Source organism: Hippoglossus hippoglossus, chromosome 21, assembly GCF_009819705.1.
Source record: "Hippoglossus hippoglossus isolate fHipHip1 chromosome 21, fHipHip1.pri, whole genome shotgun sequence".
Taxonomy (NCBI): domain Eukaryota; kingdom Metazoa; phylum Chordata; class Actinopteri; order Pleuronectiformes; family Pleuronectidae; genus Hippoglossus; species Hippoglossus hippoglossus.
Genome location: NC_047171.1, coordinates 15,522,097 through 15,546,343, shown reverse-complemented (window position 1 = coordinate 15,546,343; position 24,247 = coordinate 15,522,097). Strand labels below are relative to the sequence as shown.

At 40.9% G+C, this 24,247-nt stretch overlaps 1 protein-coding gene across 1 annotated transcript; it reads right to left on the bottom strand.

The window, feature by feature from the left end:
• Positions 1-40: 40 nt before the first annotated feature.
• Positions 41-23,813, bottom strand: cerkl (ceramide kinase-like). Its single transcript, XM_034573862.1, has 13 exons — positions 23,455-23,813; positions 22,734-22,843; positions 16,892-17,122; positions 11,277-11,405; positions 10,094-10,157; positions 7,876-8,006; positions 7,690-7,764; positions 4,365-4,542; positions 3,923-3,988; positions 3,590-3,724; positions 3,376-3,472; positions 1,587-1,783; positions 41-1,095 (listed from the first exon to the last, which is right to left on the bottom strand). Exons 1-13 carry the CDS (start codon positions 23,619-23,621, stop codon positions 1,017-1,019), a joined length of 1,659 nt encoding a protein of 552 aa, XP_034429753.1. The 5' UTR covers positions 23,622-23,813; the 3' UTR covers positions 41-1,016.
• Between the last annotated feature and the right edge of the window lie 434 nt (positions 23,814-24,247).

The window sequence follows — 24,247 nt, the reverse complement described above, 5'->3', positions numbered from 1 at the left end:
GTTTGTAAAAAACGTCTTAATTGAACCAGTGACAGAGCAACACATTGAGCCACAGGATTAAATCCTAGACGACTACTTGTAAATCGGCTTTTAACAAATGTTTGACTTATTAAAAGTATTAAAACGTTTGTTTTAACTGTCTGTGCTCTGTGAATACAGACGGTTAAAACAGGTGCTTCCTCCCTTCTCTTTATCTGCTCAGTACAAAAGCACATCACACAGAAATGTCTTTAATGTTTTAATATTGTGTTTTTGTTTATGTCAAGTTGTTCTGCACTGGAGAGTCTCACTGTTTTTATCAACACATCTATTAAAAATAAAAAAAGTTTTTCTATTTAAGCAACAACTTGTCCTTTTCTGTGTTCACAGGCATTATTCTAAAAATATATGATCTCAATAAAAACAGCTTTTTATATATTGAAAAATAAGTTTTAAAGTTATTTATCCTGAATATGTTTGATATTAACTTATATATATGTATATGGGATATTATTAACTATGATTCATTGTTGGTTATTTCACAGGTGACTGCGACAACTCCAGTGAATTTACATTTCACATTTTCAAAAAGAAATATTACACCAGAGCTTCACGTCACTGATGTAGAACCAAACACTGAGCGACATAAATTAAAAAGTCAAACTTGTAAAAAAAAACAATACAACACAAATAAATTTCAGGTCAATTGAACGATGCTGGCAGCCTAATTACAAATAGAAAAATGTAAACATTCATTTGAAAATTAACCATTCAATCAGTTAAAGAAGTTAAACACTTATAAAGCACAGTTAATGGCCGCGCATAAGTTAATGTGTTGTTATTTAAAGCTGCAAAAGTCAATCTTTTGGCCCAAAAATTAAACATCAATTAATGCAGATTTTTTGCACCTTTTTGCTACTTTTAATACAACTTGGACAAACATTTTCGTTGCTGTTGAAAACGCAACGACCTAGAGGGCACTGCTGAGTCACCGTTACTATGGCGATCTGTCTTGGGCCAACAAAGCTCTGCTGGAATCAGATACAACTGCAGGTGACGGTTGTATCGGCCTCATCCACCTCGTCCCCGTACAGCGTGATGAGCCGCGGGTGGACCCTGAACGCACCACGTACACACACACACACACACACACACACACACACACACACACACACACACACACACACACACACACACACACACACACACACACACACACACACACACACACATACACATACACACACACACATACACACACACACACACACACACACACATACATTCAGTCAGAGGTTAGACAAGGGTGAAGGTGATTGTGAAGGACAAAGGTGATTTTCAATATCATGTGAATGAGATAGAAATGTCAAATTTAACAGGGACTGTGTTTCTGTAAAGATTTGTTTCAATATGTACTGCAGTGACTTGCAAGAGACAGATTTTAAAAAGAAGAAACTTTAAGCAGCAGAGGGCGAAATGTCTGGCCTTTTGTGTCAACCAGGTGAGAACAACCTCATTTAGATTTCTCTAGAAACGTAAGTGCTTGTTTACGACTCCGCTCCCGTGATGGTGTGAGGAATCTTTCTTCTTAATAACTGTCGTCATACCTGATGAGCACTTCGTTAGCGATTTCCACCAGCTCTCCATCAATATTCCAGGGGAAGGCGGTGCCCTCTGATTGGATGATGGGTGTTGTTTTGGAGTCGCCCTCCTCCTCGCTCTCCTCTTCCGACCAGCCAACGAGTGAGCGGGGACGGACTCTCACCGCTGACACGTCGTGCGTCTCCACGAAGGAGAAGCTGAACTGTATAGAGGGACAATCAGACAGTGAGACAAACTGACCAGGACAGACAGACAGAATATTGATGGAGAGCTGGTGTGTGTGTGTGTCAAAGGTCAGCAGAGGTCCGAAAAGCTTGTTAGAATCTTCGTTAGGCAGCTTGATAATTACGTTACATTTCATTTAGCTGACGCTTTTATCCAAAGCGACTTACAATAAGTGCATTCAACCATGAGGGTACAAACCAAGAACAACAAGAATCAAGAAAGTACAATTTTCTTCAAGATAATCTGCAGCAGTGACTGGGTTTCTTACTGTTTACGGCCCTGAAGTCTTCACTGTAACGCCATTAAGCTCCAACGGGGGGCAGCACAGACCAAAACACAGACAGATTGTCTCCCTGTCCTGTCTCTCTGTCCTGTCTGTCTGTCTCATCTGTCTGTCTGCTTTCTTTCCTCGATTTTTCTTTCCTCAAATGAAGCTTTACACTGAAGTCCAGTGTTGGACTCGAACCAAACACATTAACACCGGTTCAATGCCCTTGTAGAAATGTGATGTATTAACTTTACTCAAAATTTCCATTTCATGGTACTGCTCTTTGCACCCTAGTTACCTTGAATTGTGTTTACTTATACATTTCTATAGTTGCTTGTTTTTTTGACATTTGTCTATTACCTTTGTAAATCTTTACAACAGGAGAAGTTGATTTGAGGAAGACACTTTCATAATTTCTGTTGACAAACCGTTGGTGGTTTAAGTACTTTTACTTAAGTAAAATAAATACTTCCTCCACCACAGTGGAGACATAAGGTTTTGGATGAAGAAGGCTTTTACTTTGGAAAAAAAATGAAACTAAATAAAATAAAAATGTGTACAAGCTGTTAAAGGCATGGTCGATGTTTCTGACTCTTTCATCACCTGACTGGAGTGACTCAGGCGACATTCAGCGTCCACAGTGGGACTCAAGCTGGGATTGTCATGGTTACACTGCTCCACTAGGATGCCCCGTCTTGTCTTAGTGATGCTGAGCTGTCCGTCTGAATGTAGGTCAGTGAGTAAACAGCCTGTTTACTCTGCAGGACAGTGAACGCCTCACTGTCAGTAAATTTAGTAAGTGGGTTAGTGTGCGGTCTCACAGGCCAAACCAGGCCACGCCAAACCAGGCTAATCTTCTCATTAACCAGTTTGTTGGTTGGTTTATTTTTGCCGCCTGAGGATGACGAGGTCACGAGTGAGAAGTGGTGGAAGAAGTTTTCAGTTTTTAAGAAGTAAAAGTAGAAAAAACAGTTAATTCCAAATAAAAGTCATGTTTAGGATGTGCACGATTAGTCGTAGTTTGCGACAGATGGCACCAGAAATTATAGACATTTGAACTAATTATTAATATTTTATTAATTTTCAATGATGGTTAACTGTACATCGAAAATCTGTAACTTGTAAATGTTGAAAGTTATATTCTTATAAGTTTAGAGAAGGATTTCAATCAAGAGTTTATTCAATTACTTATGGACTTAAGACTGTTTTATAATTCAAGTTTTTTTTCCTGAACAACAAATGTTTCGATTTGTCCTGAAGGAGGACACTCAGAGCACTCTTTGATTGACAGCTCCTCTCACCTGTCCACTGGAGCTGTTGTATCTCTTCAGGTGTTTGACAAACTCTGACCTGGAAGTGTTTCCCACTGCGATCAGCATCGCGCTGCCATTGGCCAAACTGCAACAAACAGTAAGAGGAGAAGAGCGTTGATGAAACAACCTGCAGGATGGTGCGTTCAAGGTCGCACACAACATTAGGGACTTTATACAACCGTGAAGTCCTACACCTGCGTACCTGGTGTTAGGAGCGAGTCCTCGAGGTGCATGTGGACTCAGACAGGGGATGGACATGATGCTGATGTTCAGATACAGGCCCTGATTGGTCGTCCAGGTCTCCTCTGGATCCTGGTCCAGATCCTGGTCCTTGTCTCTGAGACACAGTTAGAAACAAGATTGATACGACTCATATCTCTCTGATGTATATGAAGCTACAGCCTAGAGACTGGAAACACTTCCAGGTTTTGTATCAATTAAACAAACATGTTAATTAGTTTACAGTCTTTATCCTAGGCTAGCTGGCTGCTCTCTATTGCTTCATATTAGTCATATGGGTATGTGTTTTTCTTACCGATGTTCAGACAGACTCCCGGTTGATTTCTTCGCTGGGAGGAAAGACAGCTGACAGTCCTCCGGTCTGAGCGAGACAAAGAAGGAAATGTGAGAACATTTATTTTCTGCAATCCCACTGTGCAAGAAACTGCATTTTGTAGATGTGAAAATGAAAGTTGCAGACTTGAGAGTTGTCAGTGATGATGCAAAAAGATTAGTGTCCAAAACCTTAATGAATTTCTAATCTCATGGTAAATTAAGGAGCGTCTGTTATATTAGAAGTAGGGAATGAGACAGAGGAAGTGATTTTGTTGTTGACTCTAAAGTCTTCAATCTGAATTCAGGCAAATTTTTATAATTTAAAAAGCCCAACATAAACCATATTCTGAACATATGGACCTGAGATTAAGAAAAGAAAAAACATTTATTAGTCTTTATAACTTTAAAATATTGTGTGTTACTTTAGTCTTGCCAGCGTCTTCAATAGGGCGTACTCTCGTCGCCGCGATGACGGCATCCACCTCTTCTTCTCCGCCCGCGCTAAGCTCCGCCCGCCGAAGCCAAACATGGCGGAGAAACCAAAACACACCAACTGACCGAGAGACGAGAAGCTGCACATGTCCACCTGCTGCTGGTGACCTGTTAAATACAGATGTTTGCAAAAGATCTTAGTGAGGGTGAATATTTATTAGAAATAAATTAAGACCCTACACACACACACACACACACACACACACACACACACACACACACACACACACACACACACACACACACACACACACACACACACACACACACACACACACACACACACACACACTCCTGACCTCTTTCTGTCAACTGTATTTGGAGTTCTGTTTCTCATGAATATGAATGGGATTCTCACCATAAGTCCTTTTGGCCTCCCTACAGACTCTGCGTGTGTGTGTGTGTGTGTTAATATCTAAAAACGTCCATCAGTAGAACCCCATTGCAGTAGAGGGACCAGTCTCTGAAGCAACAGAATTCAGGACAATTTATTTTTCATGTGCAAAGTGAAAATGTGTATGAAATAGGATGTGGACAGAAACTCACCTACAGGGAATCTGCCTTTGTGACAGTTTTCCACATAGACTGTATGTGAAGATGGATGACATGACAGCTCCGCAAAAGTGAAGCCAAAGCTTCCTGAGGAACTAGAGACGCACCCTCCATCTTTATTTACAGTCTATGGTTTTCCAAAGCAATAAGAGTTTCTTGGTTCTGAGTGAGATCTTCCTGGAAACATTTCAGTTACAAAAGGCTACTAACAATTGCAGTGAAATGCTTATTAAATATTATCCTCAAATCACTCAGCTGTAATAAGTTGTATTTTTCTACTATCACAAAATCTTCCCTTAGATGCTTCGGTGTGAAGCGGCTAAACAAACCAGAGGGTGCATCCAGTGAAAGAAGAATAAACAGAGTGAAGCAGATACTGTTTGTTCATTTTCCTACAATCTGTGAATGCACACACACACACACACACACACACACACACACACACACACACACACACACACACACACACACACACACACACACACACACACACACACACACACACACACACACACACGCAGCGTGCCATCTGGCCACATACCTGCTGTAACCTACTGAACTGCTGTCTCCCCACCTGTCTGTCTGACTGACTCCCTGTCTGTCTCTCTGGACAGAATCTGATTTCCTCACCATATGGCATTGTATCAGTGTGTGTGTGTGTGTGTGTGTGTGTGTGTGTGTGTGTTGTGATGATTAAAGCTGAGATCAAACCTGCAGCTATTCTTAAAGGTGCAACTGTCGTTTATTTTTAACACGTTAAACGGCAGCTAAAACATGCGCAGTTTAATTTTTGAGATGAATTAAATCATCAAGCAATATTTGTAATGTTTTTTGACACAACATGATAAGAAATATTTTAATAATCATGTATCAGATCCTACTTCTTTTTTTTTTAAGTGACCAGCAGTGAGCGCTGCAGTGGGTCCTTGTCAGTCGCTCCTGTTTGTTAGTGCTGGTGTAACCCTGCTAATTTCAGTCTGTAGGTGATGAGAGGTTTCACACACGACTTCCCCTGTGTGGTGCAAAGCTAATTATGAAGTCATTCAATCCAAAAGGTTGTAGGTGCTGCACTCTGACCTTGCAGTTGAATTCCAACATTTTCATTCCTTTGTGAATCGTTTTTTTTTTCACCCACTCCTTAATTTGTACCATATCAGTCTTCATTCTCTATTACTAAATGTAACAAAAGGAATGACCAAATTAAATTGCCAGAATGGGATTAACTCCTTGGCTACAACCCTGTGACACCTTAAACAAATTCGGTGAAAATTAACTCACTTCAGCAAATTCATTTATTTGTCAGAATTCAGTTTTGATTTCATCCGTTGAATCCAGTAACAGGTAGATTGACTTTAATGCATTCTTTTGCAGAAGAATATAGCAACTTCTACTACCGAACTGAAAGTGAAGTTCTATTTTATTTTTATAGTTTTTGTTCTGGTATTTCTTTTGTTATATTGTCCCTGCCTTACAATTTGGCTCTGGGACTGCTATGTATGTGTAAAATAATGAGATATAACTGACAGTAATAAACTCACCACTTTCACTGAGTATATTTGATTATTCAGATTTTATAGAATGTGTCTTCCTTGCATTAGTTCTTGTTATAGACTGTGCTTCTATACTATATTAAAAGATACTAAAGAAGAGTAAAGTGACCGACATCACTTTTATCCACCTGATCTAATACTGAGTATCAGATCAGTACCATGTATGTTCACCTGGGTGTGTCGTGAACACATCTGACCTCACCTGGTCTCCGTGGGAACAGCTTCCTGCCAGGGAATTTTACATCTCTTCTATTGTTCAGGAATCAGACTCATTAAATCCAAAGAATACCCCCATCTGTTACTACCACACACACACACACACACACACACAAACACTTACGCACACACAAACACAGCTTCCAGTGTTAATTTGTGTTAATTAACCCATGTCTCACAACAACCTGTCATTCAAATACAACAGCTTGTATCCTTGCTGCCTGTTGACTGGTCGGCAGGTTTACCTGAGAAGGGGCGGGTTGAGGCTAAAGGGGCGTGGCTGCAGTGAGTAAACCTGTGATTGGGAGTGAAACTGATCCTGCTGTTAGACATCTGCCCCCATGTCCCCTTCTGTTTCTCTGGCTTTGTCTGTTCTCAGACCTGTCTGAGGAGCCGTTAGCCAATCACATCAAAGCTCAGCAAAAACACTAGCTCCTGATTGGCAACCTGAGAACTTTAAAGCTTCATCAGATCTATAACCGATAGTATCCATCCAGTACAGCCCACGACTATAGATCTATAACAGACAGAACCCATCCAACCCAATACATACATATGTATTGATCTAGAAATGGTAGTATTCACAAAGACATGGCTATTGATCTAGAACAGGAGTGATGTGATAAAAGGTCTAGAAAAGGTGAAACCAACTCAGGAAGACGTGACTATAGATCTAAAACAGGATGATGCAGGTATATAACGTATATAAAGCAGGTAGAACCTCTCCTGGAGACTGAATACACATCTAGAACCCTAAAACATGTGGAACTGACCCAGGGGAATCAGGTGCAGGTAGAACCTACCTATGATGACTGAACTATAAATATCACAACTGTAGAGTTAGACCAAAAAGAGCCCACCACAGTGAATGTGATAATGAAGTTAGGATCAATGATCCATGGTGTGATCATGTAGAATCACACCGGCAAGTACCTACCCAGAACAATGTGGAGCGCTGCTGTGACCGGATCTCTAACTCCATGAACAGAACAGGAAACCACATCTGTGGAGCCTGTTAAGATGGACACACAGAAAGTCAATAAAACAATATCATGTCGGACACATACTGTGGATCTACTGTGTGTGGATCTATATGAGGGTGTATCCTCTCTCTCTTTCTCACCTGCAGGAATGATCCCCAGCGGCAGCACTGGTTTCACTGGTTTCTCTGGGGAGTCTGCATCCAGCTGAGCTCTGAGGACCAGAGAGTGACACAGCTCCGCCACCGAGCCATCACCGCCAACACACACCACCCTGACAGACAGACAGACAGACAGACAGACAGACAGACAGACAGACAGACAGACAGACACGTGGATGATAGACGGGTGGGAAATTATTTTCAGTATAATTTTAAACAAATACCTTGATCATGAAGGCCGACAGTAAAACTCGCTTAACACTCTAAACTTTGGATTCTGAAATCCAGTGATGTGACCACAGGTTTCCTCAAATACAGTCATCGGGGGCAGGGGCCATTTCATCTCAACAGGATATATGAATGTAGAAAGTTTCCCTCTATTAAAATATCATATCAGATAAAAATCGTTGAACTAGGTATCGTGTTGAGAATTATACACAAACACAGAAAGACTTCACAGTAAAAGTCCAGTGGATTATTTTAATTTGACACAGACTCATTCACTTGAAATATTCGATAGTCTCAATGCTTCAGTCTTAAATCACACAAGTTGAATTGAAAGAAAATATTTTAAATAACTAAAAATAAACAAAGTTTGGTTGGAGGCAAGTTAAAGGTTTACTATGATTTTGCAGAGGCGAAAAATCTGTTTTGCTTATTTGGTCAGTGATGGTTATTATGGGATGAGTTTTATCTGATTTGTGCAGGTGAGGCAGAGTGTGTGTTGCAGTAGTAATGAGTAGTAGTAGTAGTAGTAGTAGTAGTAGTAGTAGTAGTAGTAATAAACATTAATATCAACAGTTATCATAACTTGATTTTTTGACAGGTCTGACGTTGTCTCCAGTCTCTCTCTGAAAAGCGAGAAGGTTCGTCTGCAGAGTTTGTGTTTGCATTAAGTGTTAGGTGAACAGACTCCGCCCCCTCCCCCTCCTCCTGTGTGTGGGATTACCTGAAGCTCCGGTCGCCACGGTGACAGCCAGCCTAATTGGCAAATGTAGGTTTCAACCAAATCCTCACCAGAGCAGACTCACACACACACGCACACGCACGCGCACGCACACGCACACGCACACGCACACACACACACACAGAGCAGCTAGCTTAGCAACGCTGAGCTAATCTTCTCTAAGCACATTAATCTTTATGAGGGCTGAGCACAAAAGCTGCTTACACACACACACACACACACACATTCAAACACACACACACACACACTGTCTTCATGACTTCAGAGGACATTAGATTGAGTTACATTTCTTTCCGGGAAACGTGCTGGAACCATCGATATGCCGAACCCTAACCTTAATATAAACCTTAACCTTAAAAAATGTCTTTACCTTCAAATGTTGTGGTTTAGGATATAGAGACTTGTTTTTTGTCCCCTGGAGGAAGACAAGTCCCCATAATGTGACTATATAAACAGATTCAGGTCCCGGCAACATGAGTAATACCTGGAGCACACACACACGCACACATAGACAAACAAAAGCCAAAACACGCATGGACCAGCTCATATACGTAAGAGTGATGGGAGTTTAATCAGTGTTTTTGTGTTTGTATTTGTTGTTGTTGTTGTTTGTTTCAGGTGCTTAAAATGTTATGTTTACCTGTTTTGAAGAAGTTAGCTCAGGTAGCAATCAGGGTTTGACCTCACCTATTTGTTTACCTGTGCGTGTGTGTGTGTCTGTGTGTGTGTAATCAGTCTGGGTCAGTTTATTTCAGTGTCAGCCTCTGACAGTAAACGGCTGTTTTATTTATCTGGTCCCGTTGTGGCTGTTACGGGAAGGATGATGCCACAGTTTGAATGTGAACTTAACACAGTCTCTCTTGAGCTCATATTTAAAACTGAAGCTTCATTCAGCTTTAACATATTAGACTTTATTTTACACTGTACAATTAAAGGGACCTTGTGTCTTATTTTCAAACTTTTTCTCTCAAAAGTCATAACAACACTGGAGTAGGTTTGTAGGAAATTCAAACTCACTCAATCAAAACATGCCACGATTGTTTTTTTGTATATATAACTGGATTAACTTTTAGGCTGCTGGCTATTTTTCCAGTAAAAGCAAGAATCATTTTAAGCCTAATTATTAGAGGCCCACTGATATAGTCAGTTGGGCTCTAATAATATTCACAACAAACTTAATCACATTTTATTTTCACAGAACAGAACAGAGACAAATGATGAGATAAAACTAACCCATCATATTCATCCAGCTTGCATTCCTTCATCACTGAGAGAGAATGACCCTTTCTCTCGGTCACTAGAGAGAGAGAGAGAGAGATAAACAGATGGAGAGACATTGAGACGGACAGAGACAGAGTGTTCATGCATGTGTGTGGTCACATGTACACTAGTGTGTGTTCAATGGCTGCCAAAAAAAAGTCGGACAACGGATATCACACCATCTGCTGAGAGGAGAGGAGGAGGAGGAGGAGGAGGAGAGGAGGCCAGGATAAGAGAGGTGTGGGTTGGAAACGAGAGGAGAGAAAAATAAAGGAGGAGATAAGAGGAGAGGAGAAGAGGAAACATAGAAAGGAAAAGAAAAAGGAAAGAAAAGACAAAAAAAGGAGCCAGACAGATGAACTGAAGGGGAAGAAAAGGAAAACAGAGGAAAGAGAGAAAGGCAAAGAGGAATAATAGAGGAGAAGAGATGAGAGGAAAACAAAGGAGATAACTAGAGTAGAAGAAGTGAAACAAGAAAGGGAAAGGAAATGAGCTAACAAGAAAGGAAAGGAAAGGAAAAGAGATTGAAATAAGGGAGGACACAAATAGATAATACACAGAAAGGAAAGGAGGAGCTGAAGAGGAGGAAATGAGAAAGGAGAAAACAAGGGGGGAAAGAAAAGGAAAGGAGGGGATGAGACAGGATGGGAAAGGAAAGGAGACAGCGGGAGATGAAAAAAGGAAACGAGGAGAGGAGCAGGGTCGTCTCCCTCTGTTACAACAGATGGGCTTGGCTTCGCCCTCTGTATCAGGTTACCTAGCGACCAGGGACTGCCATTAACTCTGACCTTTGGACCTCCTCTACTCACACACACACACACACACACACACACACACACACACACACACACACACTCACACTCACACTCACACTCACACTCACACGCACACACACACACACTCACACTCACACTCACACGCACACACACACACACACTCACACGCACTGATTTCCCATATTCTGTGATATCGATAAAGACGGGATCTAACTGTTCACTGCGGAAATTTACACAATCATTTTGCCATGATACGTCTGAGCTGTAACAGCGCACAAGATTCATCCACCACTGTCAGTGTGAGGTATAAAATAACAATCAATACCATCTATTTGTTGTAAAACTGATCAGTAGACAAATAGACAGGCGGATGGACTGACCCGTGATGTCGGTGCGGACGTCGGCCATCTTGAAGAGCGGAGCCACGTGTTCTCTGTAGATGTGCACAGACTCCTTCTTGTGGCTGCTGGGGTTGATGAAGACCTTCAGATACCTGGGACGACTGAACCCTGCACACACACACAGACACACACATGAGTTTATAGCTGACCTGTGAATTAAATACTGAACGTCTATGAGAGAGTAATTAATGGGATCAGTTCTTCTGTTTTATTACCTCCCCCACAGAGGTTATGTTTTTGTTTTATTTGTCTGACTGTTAGCAGGATTACACAAAATATACAGGGTGGTATGGGTTAAGGAAGAAGCCATTTCATTCTGCTGCGGATCCAAGAATTTTGTTTCACTTTCTCTGCAGTGTTTCCCACAGAATTCATTCAATCTATGGTGGAAGCTGTGTTGTATGTGCACTAACATCACTCTCCTAAGCAAAAGATTCCAAGTGACACAAACTAAAAAGTGAAACACGGGGGAGAGAAATGGATTGTGTGCCACACGTGGGTACACACACATAGCTGAAGCTATGAGGTCTGACTGTCTGCGTGGATGGTAACTGCTTTATGGGTGATAGCGCTGCAAACAGCTTTATAATTCAGCCACAGAGCCAATCACTGAGTTACAGATCTATTATGTTGTTAGCTGAAATTTGTGGTTCATTATTATGATACTGTGGCAAGACAAATTAGAATATGAGCGACCCCACAGTCTAGATAATTGATGGAAATCACTGCATTGACATGGTGAGATCAGGTTTAGCTTTGGTGGAGTTATGCCATCTCTCTAGGACCCTACTAGTTTTTAATGTTCAACTATAGTTTCATTTCCCATAATTTCTTTAGTTCCAGCTTCTCAAATTGTCTGTATTAATGATTGTAAATTGATTATATTCTTGTTTCGATTTGTTGTTTGGGCCTTTTAAAGTCTGCGAAAGTGTGACGAGCATTTTCCGTGATTTGTGCAACAGTTAAAACCCAAACTGTTAATGTATTTAATGAAACAACAACAATCCACACATGTTCTCACAGAGTCTTTAGTTTGCATTTGTCACATAAATTTAAACCCCTGGACGAATGAATAGTAGATTGTGATGTGAAGATGTTATAACATCTGGATGAGGCCTGTTTGAAGGAAAATATCCAGAATATCAGTTGCAGTGCTGGAAGATAGTGTGTGTGTGAGGTTACATGGTATTGACTCCTAACTACAGTAACACACTCACACACACTCTAACCCCCTGTACAGCTCATCATTAGGCAGATTTAGAGACCGCATTATAAATCCCAATAGACCAGCACAGATCAATATACACACACACGCACACACAAGCTCCATTATCCAGCTCATTACAATAATCTGCTCCCAAAAGGCCATGACCTCGCCCTGTTAATGACCCTGCACACACACACACACACACACATTGCACCCCCTGCCATAACCTCACCCCACGGATCTGACTGGGCTCTCAGGAGTTCCAGTGAAGAGCAGCTACCCAACACCCCCACCACTCTTCTCTCTACTGGACCCCCACCATTACCAGAAGCTCCACCCCTCTGGTGTATCCCCAAAACTGAGACCAAAGGATGATTCCAGTAAGAGCCCGCAGTACTACAGCATTTACCCGATTAAAACTTTTGTGATCAAGGACCTAGGATGACCTTGGGGCTTGTGATGGCACCTACAGTATGACCTTGTCGAGAGGTTCCCAAGGCAGCACCAGGAACCAGGACGCCACTAATGTAACACAGATCATTAACTATACCCCTGATAGACACTGAATTAAAATGTAACTTGATCCAAAATCACTGCTTCATGACTGAAGGAAAAACGTACATTCTCAATCCTGATGCTGATCATAAACCTCCCCCCCACCTCTCTGTCTCTCTGCATGATTGATGCTCTCTCTCTCTCTCTCACACACACACAGTCTCATAGGACATGATGTCATTCAGTTTGTTGATATTTCTCTCAGAAGAAAAAGCAGAGCCACACAGAGATGCAGAGGGATCAAGTGTCTATCAGATCATCTCCTGGCCTCGGCCAGCGGCCCGTTGCTATGGTGCTGCTGAAGCATCACCATGGTAAACAATCCTGGTGTTTCCAAAGCGGTGAAGAATGAATGTTATTGACAAAAAACAGATTACTTCGGTTCAGACTCCATCAATAAAGACATTTAAGTTGATCTGGTTTCAGCTTCTGTAGTAAGAACATTGAGTGTTTGACCTCCTGTGGGATGAACGTGTGCTGCACAAACTAATAAAAACCTAATAAAAACACTGAATATGAAGAGAGACAGGAAGGCATGTCACTATGGATACAGTCACTGACTTTACAGACACCAGTTAATATGTAACACACACACACAGACACACACACACACTGGGTTAGACGAATAGGCACCTTGAAAACATCCTTGAGGCTTGCAGCTCAAGGATACGACTCGTACAACTACAACTAGTAGTCAACAACTATTACCACGACTGGTGTAGGCACCTGAATCTCAAATTCAGAACTAAATCTTGCATTATGCGTATTGTAGGCAACAGGTTTTGACAAGGAAATGTGAGAGAAAAAATATATCTGGTAATATCTGCTGTATCAATTTTGATCCATGTAGGAAAACTGTGAGTCTGACAATGCATAAAAGCACATTAAAGAGATGATATTATAATATTGGACAAAGGAATCACTTCCCAGTAAGAAAGATTGTTTCACTCCGCTGATTTTAAAAGATGAACTTGAAAATCTCGCTAAAGGTAAGTGTGACTAACAGATAAACAAGGCATGTTATTAATTTTAATGTTACAATACATTAATCAAGTAGTTTAGTTAGGTAAATCAAACAAACGCAATAGTCCGGACAAGCTCTGCCTGTCCGTCCGTTTGCCCTGTGAGCTCCGCTGCTGCCGCCGCCACTGACCTGTCAGTCTGTTGTGCTGTTAAACAAGTGCAGTCAGTCCATACAGCCGTCTGAGTGCGTGTATGGAAACAGACTCTATACAGCGTCACTGCTCGCCTTTTGTCACTCTGACTGCCATTCACCCTCTGCACAGTGTAATGCAGCTGCTTCCCACAAGCGAACAGCACAGAATAACGCTCTGGAGACAGGAAGGGTCTGCTCCCTGCTCGCCATTGTGCGGCTGAATGTTCGGACCCCGAGGTTAAGAAGTGGCAGTGGACTGCCCGCTTCGCAACGCCACGATTCACAAAACAATACGCTTTTCACACTGACCTCTGGCTGGAAAATAGGCTTAATGTCCACACGGCAGCAGAGCGACCGAGTGTGTGTGTTTACCTTCCACTCACACACAGAGACTCCTCCGTGGCAGTGTGCAAAGTCACAAAATCACAAAAGCCGTCACAGTTTGATGTGCAGTGTGACCATGTGAGCTGACACGCGACCTGTGAGCCATTCATGTGTGTGTGCGTGTGTGTGTGGGAGGCCACAGAAAAACACTTAAAGAAGTTGTGACTTTGCTGCAGGGCCTCATGGGTAATCTGGTTTGATGGACAGACAGACGGACGGACAGACAGGTGACCGGCGATAATGTGTCAGACCGATGCCATGGTGACAGGAGGACGGTGGCGTGTGTGCGTGACCTTTGACCTCTTCATTTGTGGAGGGCTTGTAACGTCTCTGTCTAAGCTGACATCACTGGATGAACATAGAAAACCTGAAATGTAATGTGTGTGTGTGTGTGTCTGTGTGTGAGGGTTAAATCCATACACCACTCAAACATTTCTATTGTGTGTTAAGTGTCAGCCAGGCGACGCCCACTACAGTGCACCTGGGAAACCAGCGTCTGGGAACTTCAGCCTTCTGCAGCATCCAGAACTATATTAAACCGGACCTGTGAGGACGTGGTCATGGTCGTGTCGCTGAGGTTGAAGTTATGTTAATTCATACAACTGTATTTTTTACAGGAAACCGGATGAAATCAACAAACACCATCACTTCATTGATGACAAATGACAAAGAGGGAAATTTATTAAGTTGACGCCCTATCTCACACTGTTAAAGAAAGTGAAAATAAATCCTAGCCCTCATCTGGATAGGAACTGAAATCTAATTGGCTCTTCCCCAACCTATACCACATCCTTCCAAGTTTCATGCTGATCCGTACAGTAGGACAGGGGTGAAAACATCCTCCCTGGCAAAGGTAACAAAGATTGTTAATAACGTTTGATACATTCAGAAATCAAACTTCTGATCAAGCTATGTATTCCACAAGATATTGTATAGTTGGAAACTACATGTATTTTGTTGTTAAAAAATGATTCATGTTGCTTAAAAGCATGTCATCTTTGATGATCCTATAAACTGATCCAGAAACAGTGGATGGTTTTACGTTTTCTTCCACTGAGTAGGAACTGCCTCTTATTTTACCATCCAGGTAGGTAACGTTTTGGGAACAAAAGAAAGGCTTGTCCCTGTGACATTTTTTACATACCTGGGGGGTTTGCAAGCATCAACTGGTGTAAAGCCTTTTGCTACCCTCATGGCAGACTCTATTGTTTAAATGTCCACATACTTTTGGCCTTGCAGTATATTAGCCCAGGGTTTCATGTCCCTGCACGGTGTCGCTCAACTTGAATTAAAGTGAACTCCACACAAATATGATTATACAGACAGAATTTTAGCTAATCTCTCTCGCAGACGACATGATTCAGCAGTTGATGGTGTGTGTGCATCTCTTTGTTCCACTGGATTAGCAGATTAGCAGCTCTCCTGTCTGATGTAACTGTGACTCACCTCATTAAACTAAGTGATGAACAAACTGATAGAAAACAATGAAATTATAATCTGGAGCCAACACCACATCTGTCTGACGCGGAGCTAAGCGATGTTTGAACGAAATCCAGACGGTTCAGTATAACTTGTGACATTTTAAAATGTAAGTCTCAGCAAATTACAATCTATTGCTCTATTATCACTATTTTATCTGCATTGTATTTCGGATCAGATAAATCCAACCCTCTATGTGTCTTTCTGATGGTCAGTTTAATAAATACAATAGCAGACAGATGGTGCTAATAGTAACGCTATTACTACATCACACTTGTGAGTGAGTGTGTCTGTTTGTGTGTAATCATCTGACAGTATGACGCTCACAGAAGTCCTGAGTCATGTTTCCAGTGTATCTCAGCTCTTATGTAACACAGACAAACTCTGACCATCACGGATCTTCACAGCTCAGAAGAGCTTTGTTCTGATGAGGAACCTAATTCAAGAAAATGATCCACCAACAAGATTTGAGCAATTATACATAAACACTTTTTTGGAACTTCATTCACAGATATTCAATATGTTGTCTGGCTATATAAGGTTTTATTGTTAGTGCAGGATGCAATTATTTATACAAATTTGTCTTCAAAACATATAAATTACTTTAGTTTCCAAGACTTTAAATTCATTCTTTGGACATAATAATAATAATAATTATTATTATTATAATGCTGCAAAATGTGTTCCCTCTCAGTTTTTTTATCAGGTCTAATTGTCGTCAGGTCTATTCGGGTCATGTTCGGCTGTCCTATTGGTTCCCCTTGGATCGTAAGTACCTCTACTTCATACTGATTGACTGACTGTGTGTCTTACCTGTGAGCAGCTCCTTCAGGGTGTTGTACCAGGTTTGTGTGTGTTCCGCGGAGGCGTTGTTGAGGTGAAGCGTGTCCACCTCCAGCTTCCTCCCTGTCCTCTTGCAGCAGAAGAGGGCCACGCCGAGCACGGCTCCCCCCGACTCCTGGCCCGCTGCTCGCCGCCGCTTCACCTTCACTGCATAAACGTCCTGCAGCAGCAGCACACCTGGCTGTGTTACACATGGCTCACCTGCAGGGGGATGGAAAAAGAGTTAACACACAGCACATAAACACAATATGAACCTGACTTTACAAATAATGTGTTTTAATGATCTGTGCAAATTTGTTTGAAAAGCTGGCTCCATTTGTTTCAAACAAAGATCAGATTTTTAACATAGGACATATATTAAGCTGTAGAGGACATGTCAATAGATACAAGTTTTTTTTATTTCTTCTCTATACAAGACACTTTTCTGTCTTATAAAACAGAGAGATCTGCACAATCATGTATGTTATGTTATATGTTATGTATTATTCTATTTGTAGTGTATTGTATTTGTAAGTATTTAGTATTATTCGTTTAATTATTAAGACTGATTGTGATTATTCATCCTTGTTTGGTATGTTTTGTTTTATGTACTAGATTTGGTTTTGGACCCATTTTCTTTTGTCATATATTTTACGTCTGTACCTATCATTGTCACTATTAGCACTGTTAGGCATTTTGGTTTTCAATATTATATTATCTTTGACCCATTTAAAAGGTCTGTGTTATGAATTTTGTGGATGACATTATCTGTTCGCCATGACTTACGGTGCAAAGAGGAAGTGTTCACATTACTTTGTCCACCCTCCTTGTCAATCATAGTAAAATGTGAATGTAGCGTGTTGCTGCTGATGGTTCATTCGTGTTCACATTATTAAATGTATTAATCACTAATCCATTGATCAGCAGAACACGTCGCAGCACCTGTCATCAGAGAGGAATTCATCAATGCGATTGGTCCATGTCCGATTAATCATCCAATCTTCTGAGGATTTTAGTGAGCTGAGCTCAGAGTAACATAAAACACACACACACACACACACACACACACACACACACACACACACACACACACACTTTCCAATACCATGTTTGTTAATAACCAAGCTGAAACAGTGCAGCAAAGTTAGTCTGTTGCCAGTCAGCTACAGTGGCCGACTGCGGTACTGCAAATTAAAAATCCCCAAAACCACCAAAAACGAGGATGTCAGGAAAACTGTTTATAGAACGCCTCCAACTATTAAAAATGTCAGTTAGTAGTTTTGCAAGGGTTTTAACCCATGTCCTGTTTTCAACACATTCATTCATGAAGGAAACATTACAAAATATTTGCTTGGTTTATTCGCAGCCTCTAAAATGTGAGAATTTGCCAACTTTTCTATTGGACATGGATTCTGGAAACGTATGATGCACATTTTTTTTATGTTTTCTTACATTTCATTATTAGTCTACATTAATAATGTGTTTTCTAGCCTGTCTCTAATAAATAGTCTTAAAATCAGGTGCCCATGTAAAACTGTCTGGTTTTGTCTTCCTAATGTGATTTCATTGTAAATGATAGGGGACAACCTCCACAGTCCATGTGTTCAAAAGGGAATGTAAAGCTGATATAGGGCTTCAACAGCCTTGGTTAGTGAAATCAAGAGGACGTCTTCCTGTTGTGCTTCAGTGGACAGACACATGTCACAGCAGGTGGATAAACATCTGTGCAGGAAAAAACTAACTTAATAATCATATAAATTAATCCAATTTAATCATCAGAAATGTTCCAATCCATCCAGATTTGTTAGATTATTTGTCTGTCCAGATTTAAGCCATGTATGTTTTGAAAATTAGAAAATAATATTAAACACGGTACGTGATATGTCACTAAACTAACACGTTAGGTTTAGTTAATTCTTTCAAAGCTGATCAGCTCAGCATGTTTAATCTCATCTGAAAAGCATGATCATTTCTAATTTATTTATAGTTTACACTTAACCATTTAATGAACAGTGACCAAAGGGACTGAAATTATAAGTGAAGGCAGTATTTAGTGAGAGTAATTTAATGGGAAGCACTTCCCTTAATTAGCATTTCTGAGCAGTACAATGTTAATGTAAGCAGATATAAGGAGGGAATTTTCAGTATTTTTCAACAATTTTAGGCTCACCTATGAAGACATATTTCATAATAGTGCACCTGTGATTAGTGTGTGTGTGTATATCATAATTCAGTGTTTATACAACAGCCTCTACTTATGGGTGTCCACATGAGGAGAAATAGCTGTTTAGAAATGCATAAATATAATAATTACAGTTTATCTGCTTCCGCACACAGAGGATCAGATTCATCACAAAATAATTATATTTGATGACGGTTGATTAACCCCTCCTCTCTATGAAATACGCTCCTGCTGTTATCAAATATCACATAACCACCCACCCCGCGTCTGCCCGCAGAGGCCAGCGTCCATATGTCAGGGTCACAGTCTGTTGTTGTTGCTTCTTTCTCCGCTCATTGTGTTGATATAGTATTGTAAATAATAAAAGATATGTTCAGTTTTTTATGTATACATCTCATCAGATATTACAGGATAGACCACTGACAGATTCGCTGATAATCCGGTTTACTGTGGAGCATTGGCTAATGGAGTGAATGTGTGTATTTTAGACAGACACAGACACTAGTTACGCAGCAAGTCTGTAACGTTTTTTAAAATAATTTTTCTCCAGTCATTTAAGCTATTTTCTATACTTTTCTTATGAGTGCATTTTTGATTTTGTGAAGCCACAAGAACAGACAAAATAACGCAATAAGTTTCAAATGACATTACAGAACAAACTTTTCCTTAAACAGACCACAAATATACACCTATCACCCTTGATGTAAAAACAGTCACCTGTTTTACTATTGATTTATATCTATTGGCACTGCCTTTTAATTCAGTTGTTTTTTAAGCCTTTTAATTGTGTAATTTCTTGTTGCATCAAATGTGTTGTTGTTGAAAAAATAAACAACAACATGAAAAATCTGTTTGTTATTATGTTATTATGGTGAACAACAGCAACATTATGATCCTGAGAAAAACATCTATCTCTAACAGCTACATGTTCTATTTTCGATGCTAATATCATCAGTCTGCTGGTGCTGAGTGGGCAGTGTACAGTGGGTTTATTAGAGTGTGTCTGATGAAAACATGTGTGATAAAAGAGATCCCAAAAAATAAATGTGACTTTAAACCCAAAATCTTGAGCTAAGTGAGAGAGAGAAATGTAAAATTTTACATCCAGCTCATTGAGAATGACTCTCATCCGAGTTGACAGAACCTACAGAGCTGTTGCACGAACACACACACACACACACACACACACACACACACACACACACACACACACACACACACACACACACACACACACACACACACACACACACACACACACACACACACACACACAGTGTTGACCATCACAGGTAGTTTGTTGTTTTGTTCCAGATGGATATGAGTTTCCCATCAAGCCCTCTCCAACCCACTGTACCTACACATGCAAACACACGCACACACACACACACGCACACGCACACGCACACGCACACGCACACGCACACACACAGTGGCAGTCCAGTCTCATGGTAACCAGGCCATGTGGCTGACTGTGGGAGTTATGGATTGTAGTTTGATTACACACACACACACACACACACACACACACACACACACACACACACACACACACACACACACACACACACACACACACACACACTGAGGCTGAAAGACTGCATCCCCCTTCATTGTCACTGTTGACAGTGTATCGTGTATTGGCTTTAAACTGATCAGTTATCATTCCTTCACACTTCTCACTGGTAATAAATCCTCCTGAGATACTTCACTGTCCGCAGGAAAAAAGAGCGTGTCAGCTCCACACTTATACTAAACCTAGGCCGGTTATTTGAGTGTGTAGTGAAACTGGATGTTAAATTTGCTGAAAGACAGAATACAGACTAATTGGACATGATGTTCCACAATGCAAAGCACAAAGGAGCTAGAGATGCTTGGCAGCTTATATTATGGCCACGAGTTCAACTTTGAAATCATATTTTGTCCATCATTTATATAATAAACGAGGTTCAGTACTATAGTACTACAAAATACTGTGTCTGTCTGACAGCTCAGGTCTCGCCTCTCCAACAGACAGACAGACCAACAGGCCAGTGGGTGAGACAGTGAATTCATGTGTAGAAATAAACAACAACAGCTGATCCATTTATATAGAAATATATAATCAACACACACACACACAGCATGCTGACAGGCTGACTGTGCAAGTGTGTGTTAATCTCCTCACACTGAGAGACTCTAATAACCCCCCACGGGCCGAACCAACTGCTCTCTATACTACAGCCAACACACACACACACAATTCTGGCTTAATGACATTAGTTTGGATGAAATACAACAAAACAGATTGAGGCACGCGGACACACACACAGACGCACGCACACACACACACACACAGACACAGTATTTACACCTTCACCCTGCTCCACTAACCAGTTCTGTCTGAATGGATTTCAACCAAAAACTAACACACAAAACTCACACCATAATATCACCACAACATGACTGAACAAAAGACTATTTAGATTTACAGGATCTGTCACACTGTATGTTCTAAACTGTACAAAGCTTCTTTTTACCCCCATTATAAATAAAAAAATTGAATCTGTGCATCTTCAAACATTTGTGGTTTTGTTTTAGCTTATTGAGGATGTAGCATGAAATCAAGCTTCTGATACGCTTTGTAATCACACAGAGAAATGTATTTCTGCTGACGTCTGCTATGATCAGAGCTGCGGGAAGTGAACATGTATGAGATACTGCTCGAGGGATGATGGTGGCCTGCACCTACAGTCGGTCCAGACTGACCGGGTGGCGAAGAAAAAAAGGTATTGACATTGTTGATGCTGACCCCGGTATTAGGGAACTTGCTATTAGATTGAAACCAAATTTTTCGGTATCACCCACCATTGGTGTCCAAGCATCGCACAGCGGTAATGGATGGAGACCTACAGTCATTTTTTGAATTCAATTACAAATAATCCACATCTGGATTTTGGACCTGCAGTAGGAATCAGAACTACGTGTTTTCACTGTTTTTAAATAAATAAAAGACTATGACACAACGAATAAATTCAACGATTGACAATTTCTATCATCATAATCCTCCTCTCTCTTTTCTTGCTCAATCTTTTCATCTCTTCTGCCTCAGATGACACTTTACTGATGTTAAATGTTCCACATCTTCTCTTTTCTCTATATGTGTAGTGCATATGGTGTTGGCTGCTTTAACACAGCAGGTCTGACAAGGAAATGCTGATGGAATCCCATCAGATGACCCTCAAATTCATGAAATGTATGGGAACCAACACTGTTTTGTTTTGTTTTTCAGGTTCAAGTGTATGTTCTCAGTGTTGCTTAAAGACACAGTCACACAAGCAAAGTAAGCTAAAGCTGTCATTAGGAAGCATGCATGTGCACTTGTGTTGCTTTGGGAAACACTTGTAGAAATGTTGGTGTTCTTTAAAAATGCTTTTAGAAAAGCATTATTGGGGAATCTGGGCCCTGGTTAACTTTCCTACCTCTGATAAAGAGCCATGAGGAGCAGCCAAACTGTCCCCTGCAGTGGATGTGTGCGTCCAGATGTCAAGTTTCAGGTGGTCTCAACATGAGAGAACTTCTCCATTACAGCACCAGCTGCCGCGACACATCCACAGTCTGTCTGCCTGTTAGCGATGATCACCAAGACAACGCGTCGCTGTGGTTACTGACCTGTGGGGGTCTCAGGCGTGATGGGGGTCCAGCTCAGTCTGGTTCGGGTGAGCAGGACGTCGTGACTCTTCTTCCCCAGTCTGAAGATCCCACGCAGCACGACACATTCACTGACACATACAAACACACACACCAATCAGAGGTCATTTACAAACATTTATCAATGAAGCAAGTCATACTAAGAAATGATGGCAGCAACTGATTTTCATTATGAATTCATCAACCCATTATTTTCTCAGTAAACCTGACAACGTTAGTTAGCTGTTTGATGGTTAAGATTATTTATTTTGTCTATAAACTGTCAGAAAATATTAAAAGCGCCCTCTTATTAAAACACATGTTGGCCAGTCGTATAATGTAACAACATCCTGCCTATATAAAACACTGCTGTTATTTTGGTAAGGTTCTGAAAGCATCTTACACAAAATTGTTAAAACAACTTCCTGCATCCATGTTGGTTCCTGGCATACCAGAGCAACTACACATTACTTCACCATCATTCTATGTATCTGCTGATTACTTAAGGTCACCTTCATTCAGTGACTGAAAATACTTGCCACAGGTTCTGACTTCAGGGCTTTTACTTTGAAGGAGTCGTGTTTTTGCAGATTCCTGCAGCTCTTGACTTAAACTTTACTTTGCTGATTCATCTCCAGCTTGTATGAACCCTCCTCTGTGGTTCTGTGTAGAACTTGGAGAACCTGAGGAGAACCTCACTCACCTGTGCTCCTTTTCCTCCTCTTCCTCGACCTGCTGCTCCTCTTCCTCTTCTTCCCGTCTCTCCCTCGGCTTCTTCTTCTTCTTCTTCCCGCTCCGTTTGACTGTCTTCTTCTTCTTCTTCTTCGTGCTGTCTCTCTGCTGGCTCAGCTCCTCCTCGGGCTCCGACATGTTTATTAACAAACAAACAAACAAACTCCTCTGAGGTAAACAAAGCGCCAGATGAAGGAGCAGTGAGCTAATAAACCAAACTCACCCCCGGCAGGTTAGGGTTTATTTCCGGGGTCTTGTCGCTATGGAGACGTCGCGGCATCAGCATTACCGTGGAGACGGCTCGGGCATGCGGCAGACGGGCGGCGCGTTCCCGTTTAGATGCGGGCGCGCGCACACCGTGAGTAACCCTTCCATCGGTTTATGATTGATTATCGATCAGATATGGTGACAGATGTATTCAAATCATTTACTCAAAGTAAAACTACTAATACCAACCTGTGTGAATATTATGTTACAGGTAAAAGTACTGCATTGACGATACAACAGAAGAGTCTTATCAGGAACATGTACTTGAAGTAAACCCAGCAAACCTCATGTTGAACATATTTCATTTCCTTTTTTTTCCTTTTAATTATTTCGGAAAATTATACAAACAAGGGAAAAACAGTATTATTAAAAAAAAAATCGAAAAGGAGTGAAAAGAAGAACAAACTTATTTAATCTCACCCCTCCTCCTTAAATCATTAATTAAGAATTATTTCATACTTAATCCATATAAAACTGTCATTCACATCACAATAACT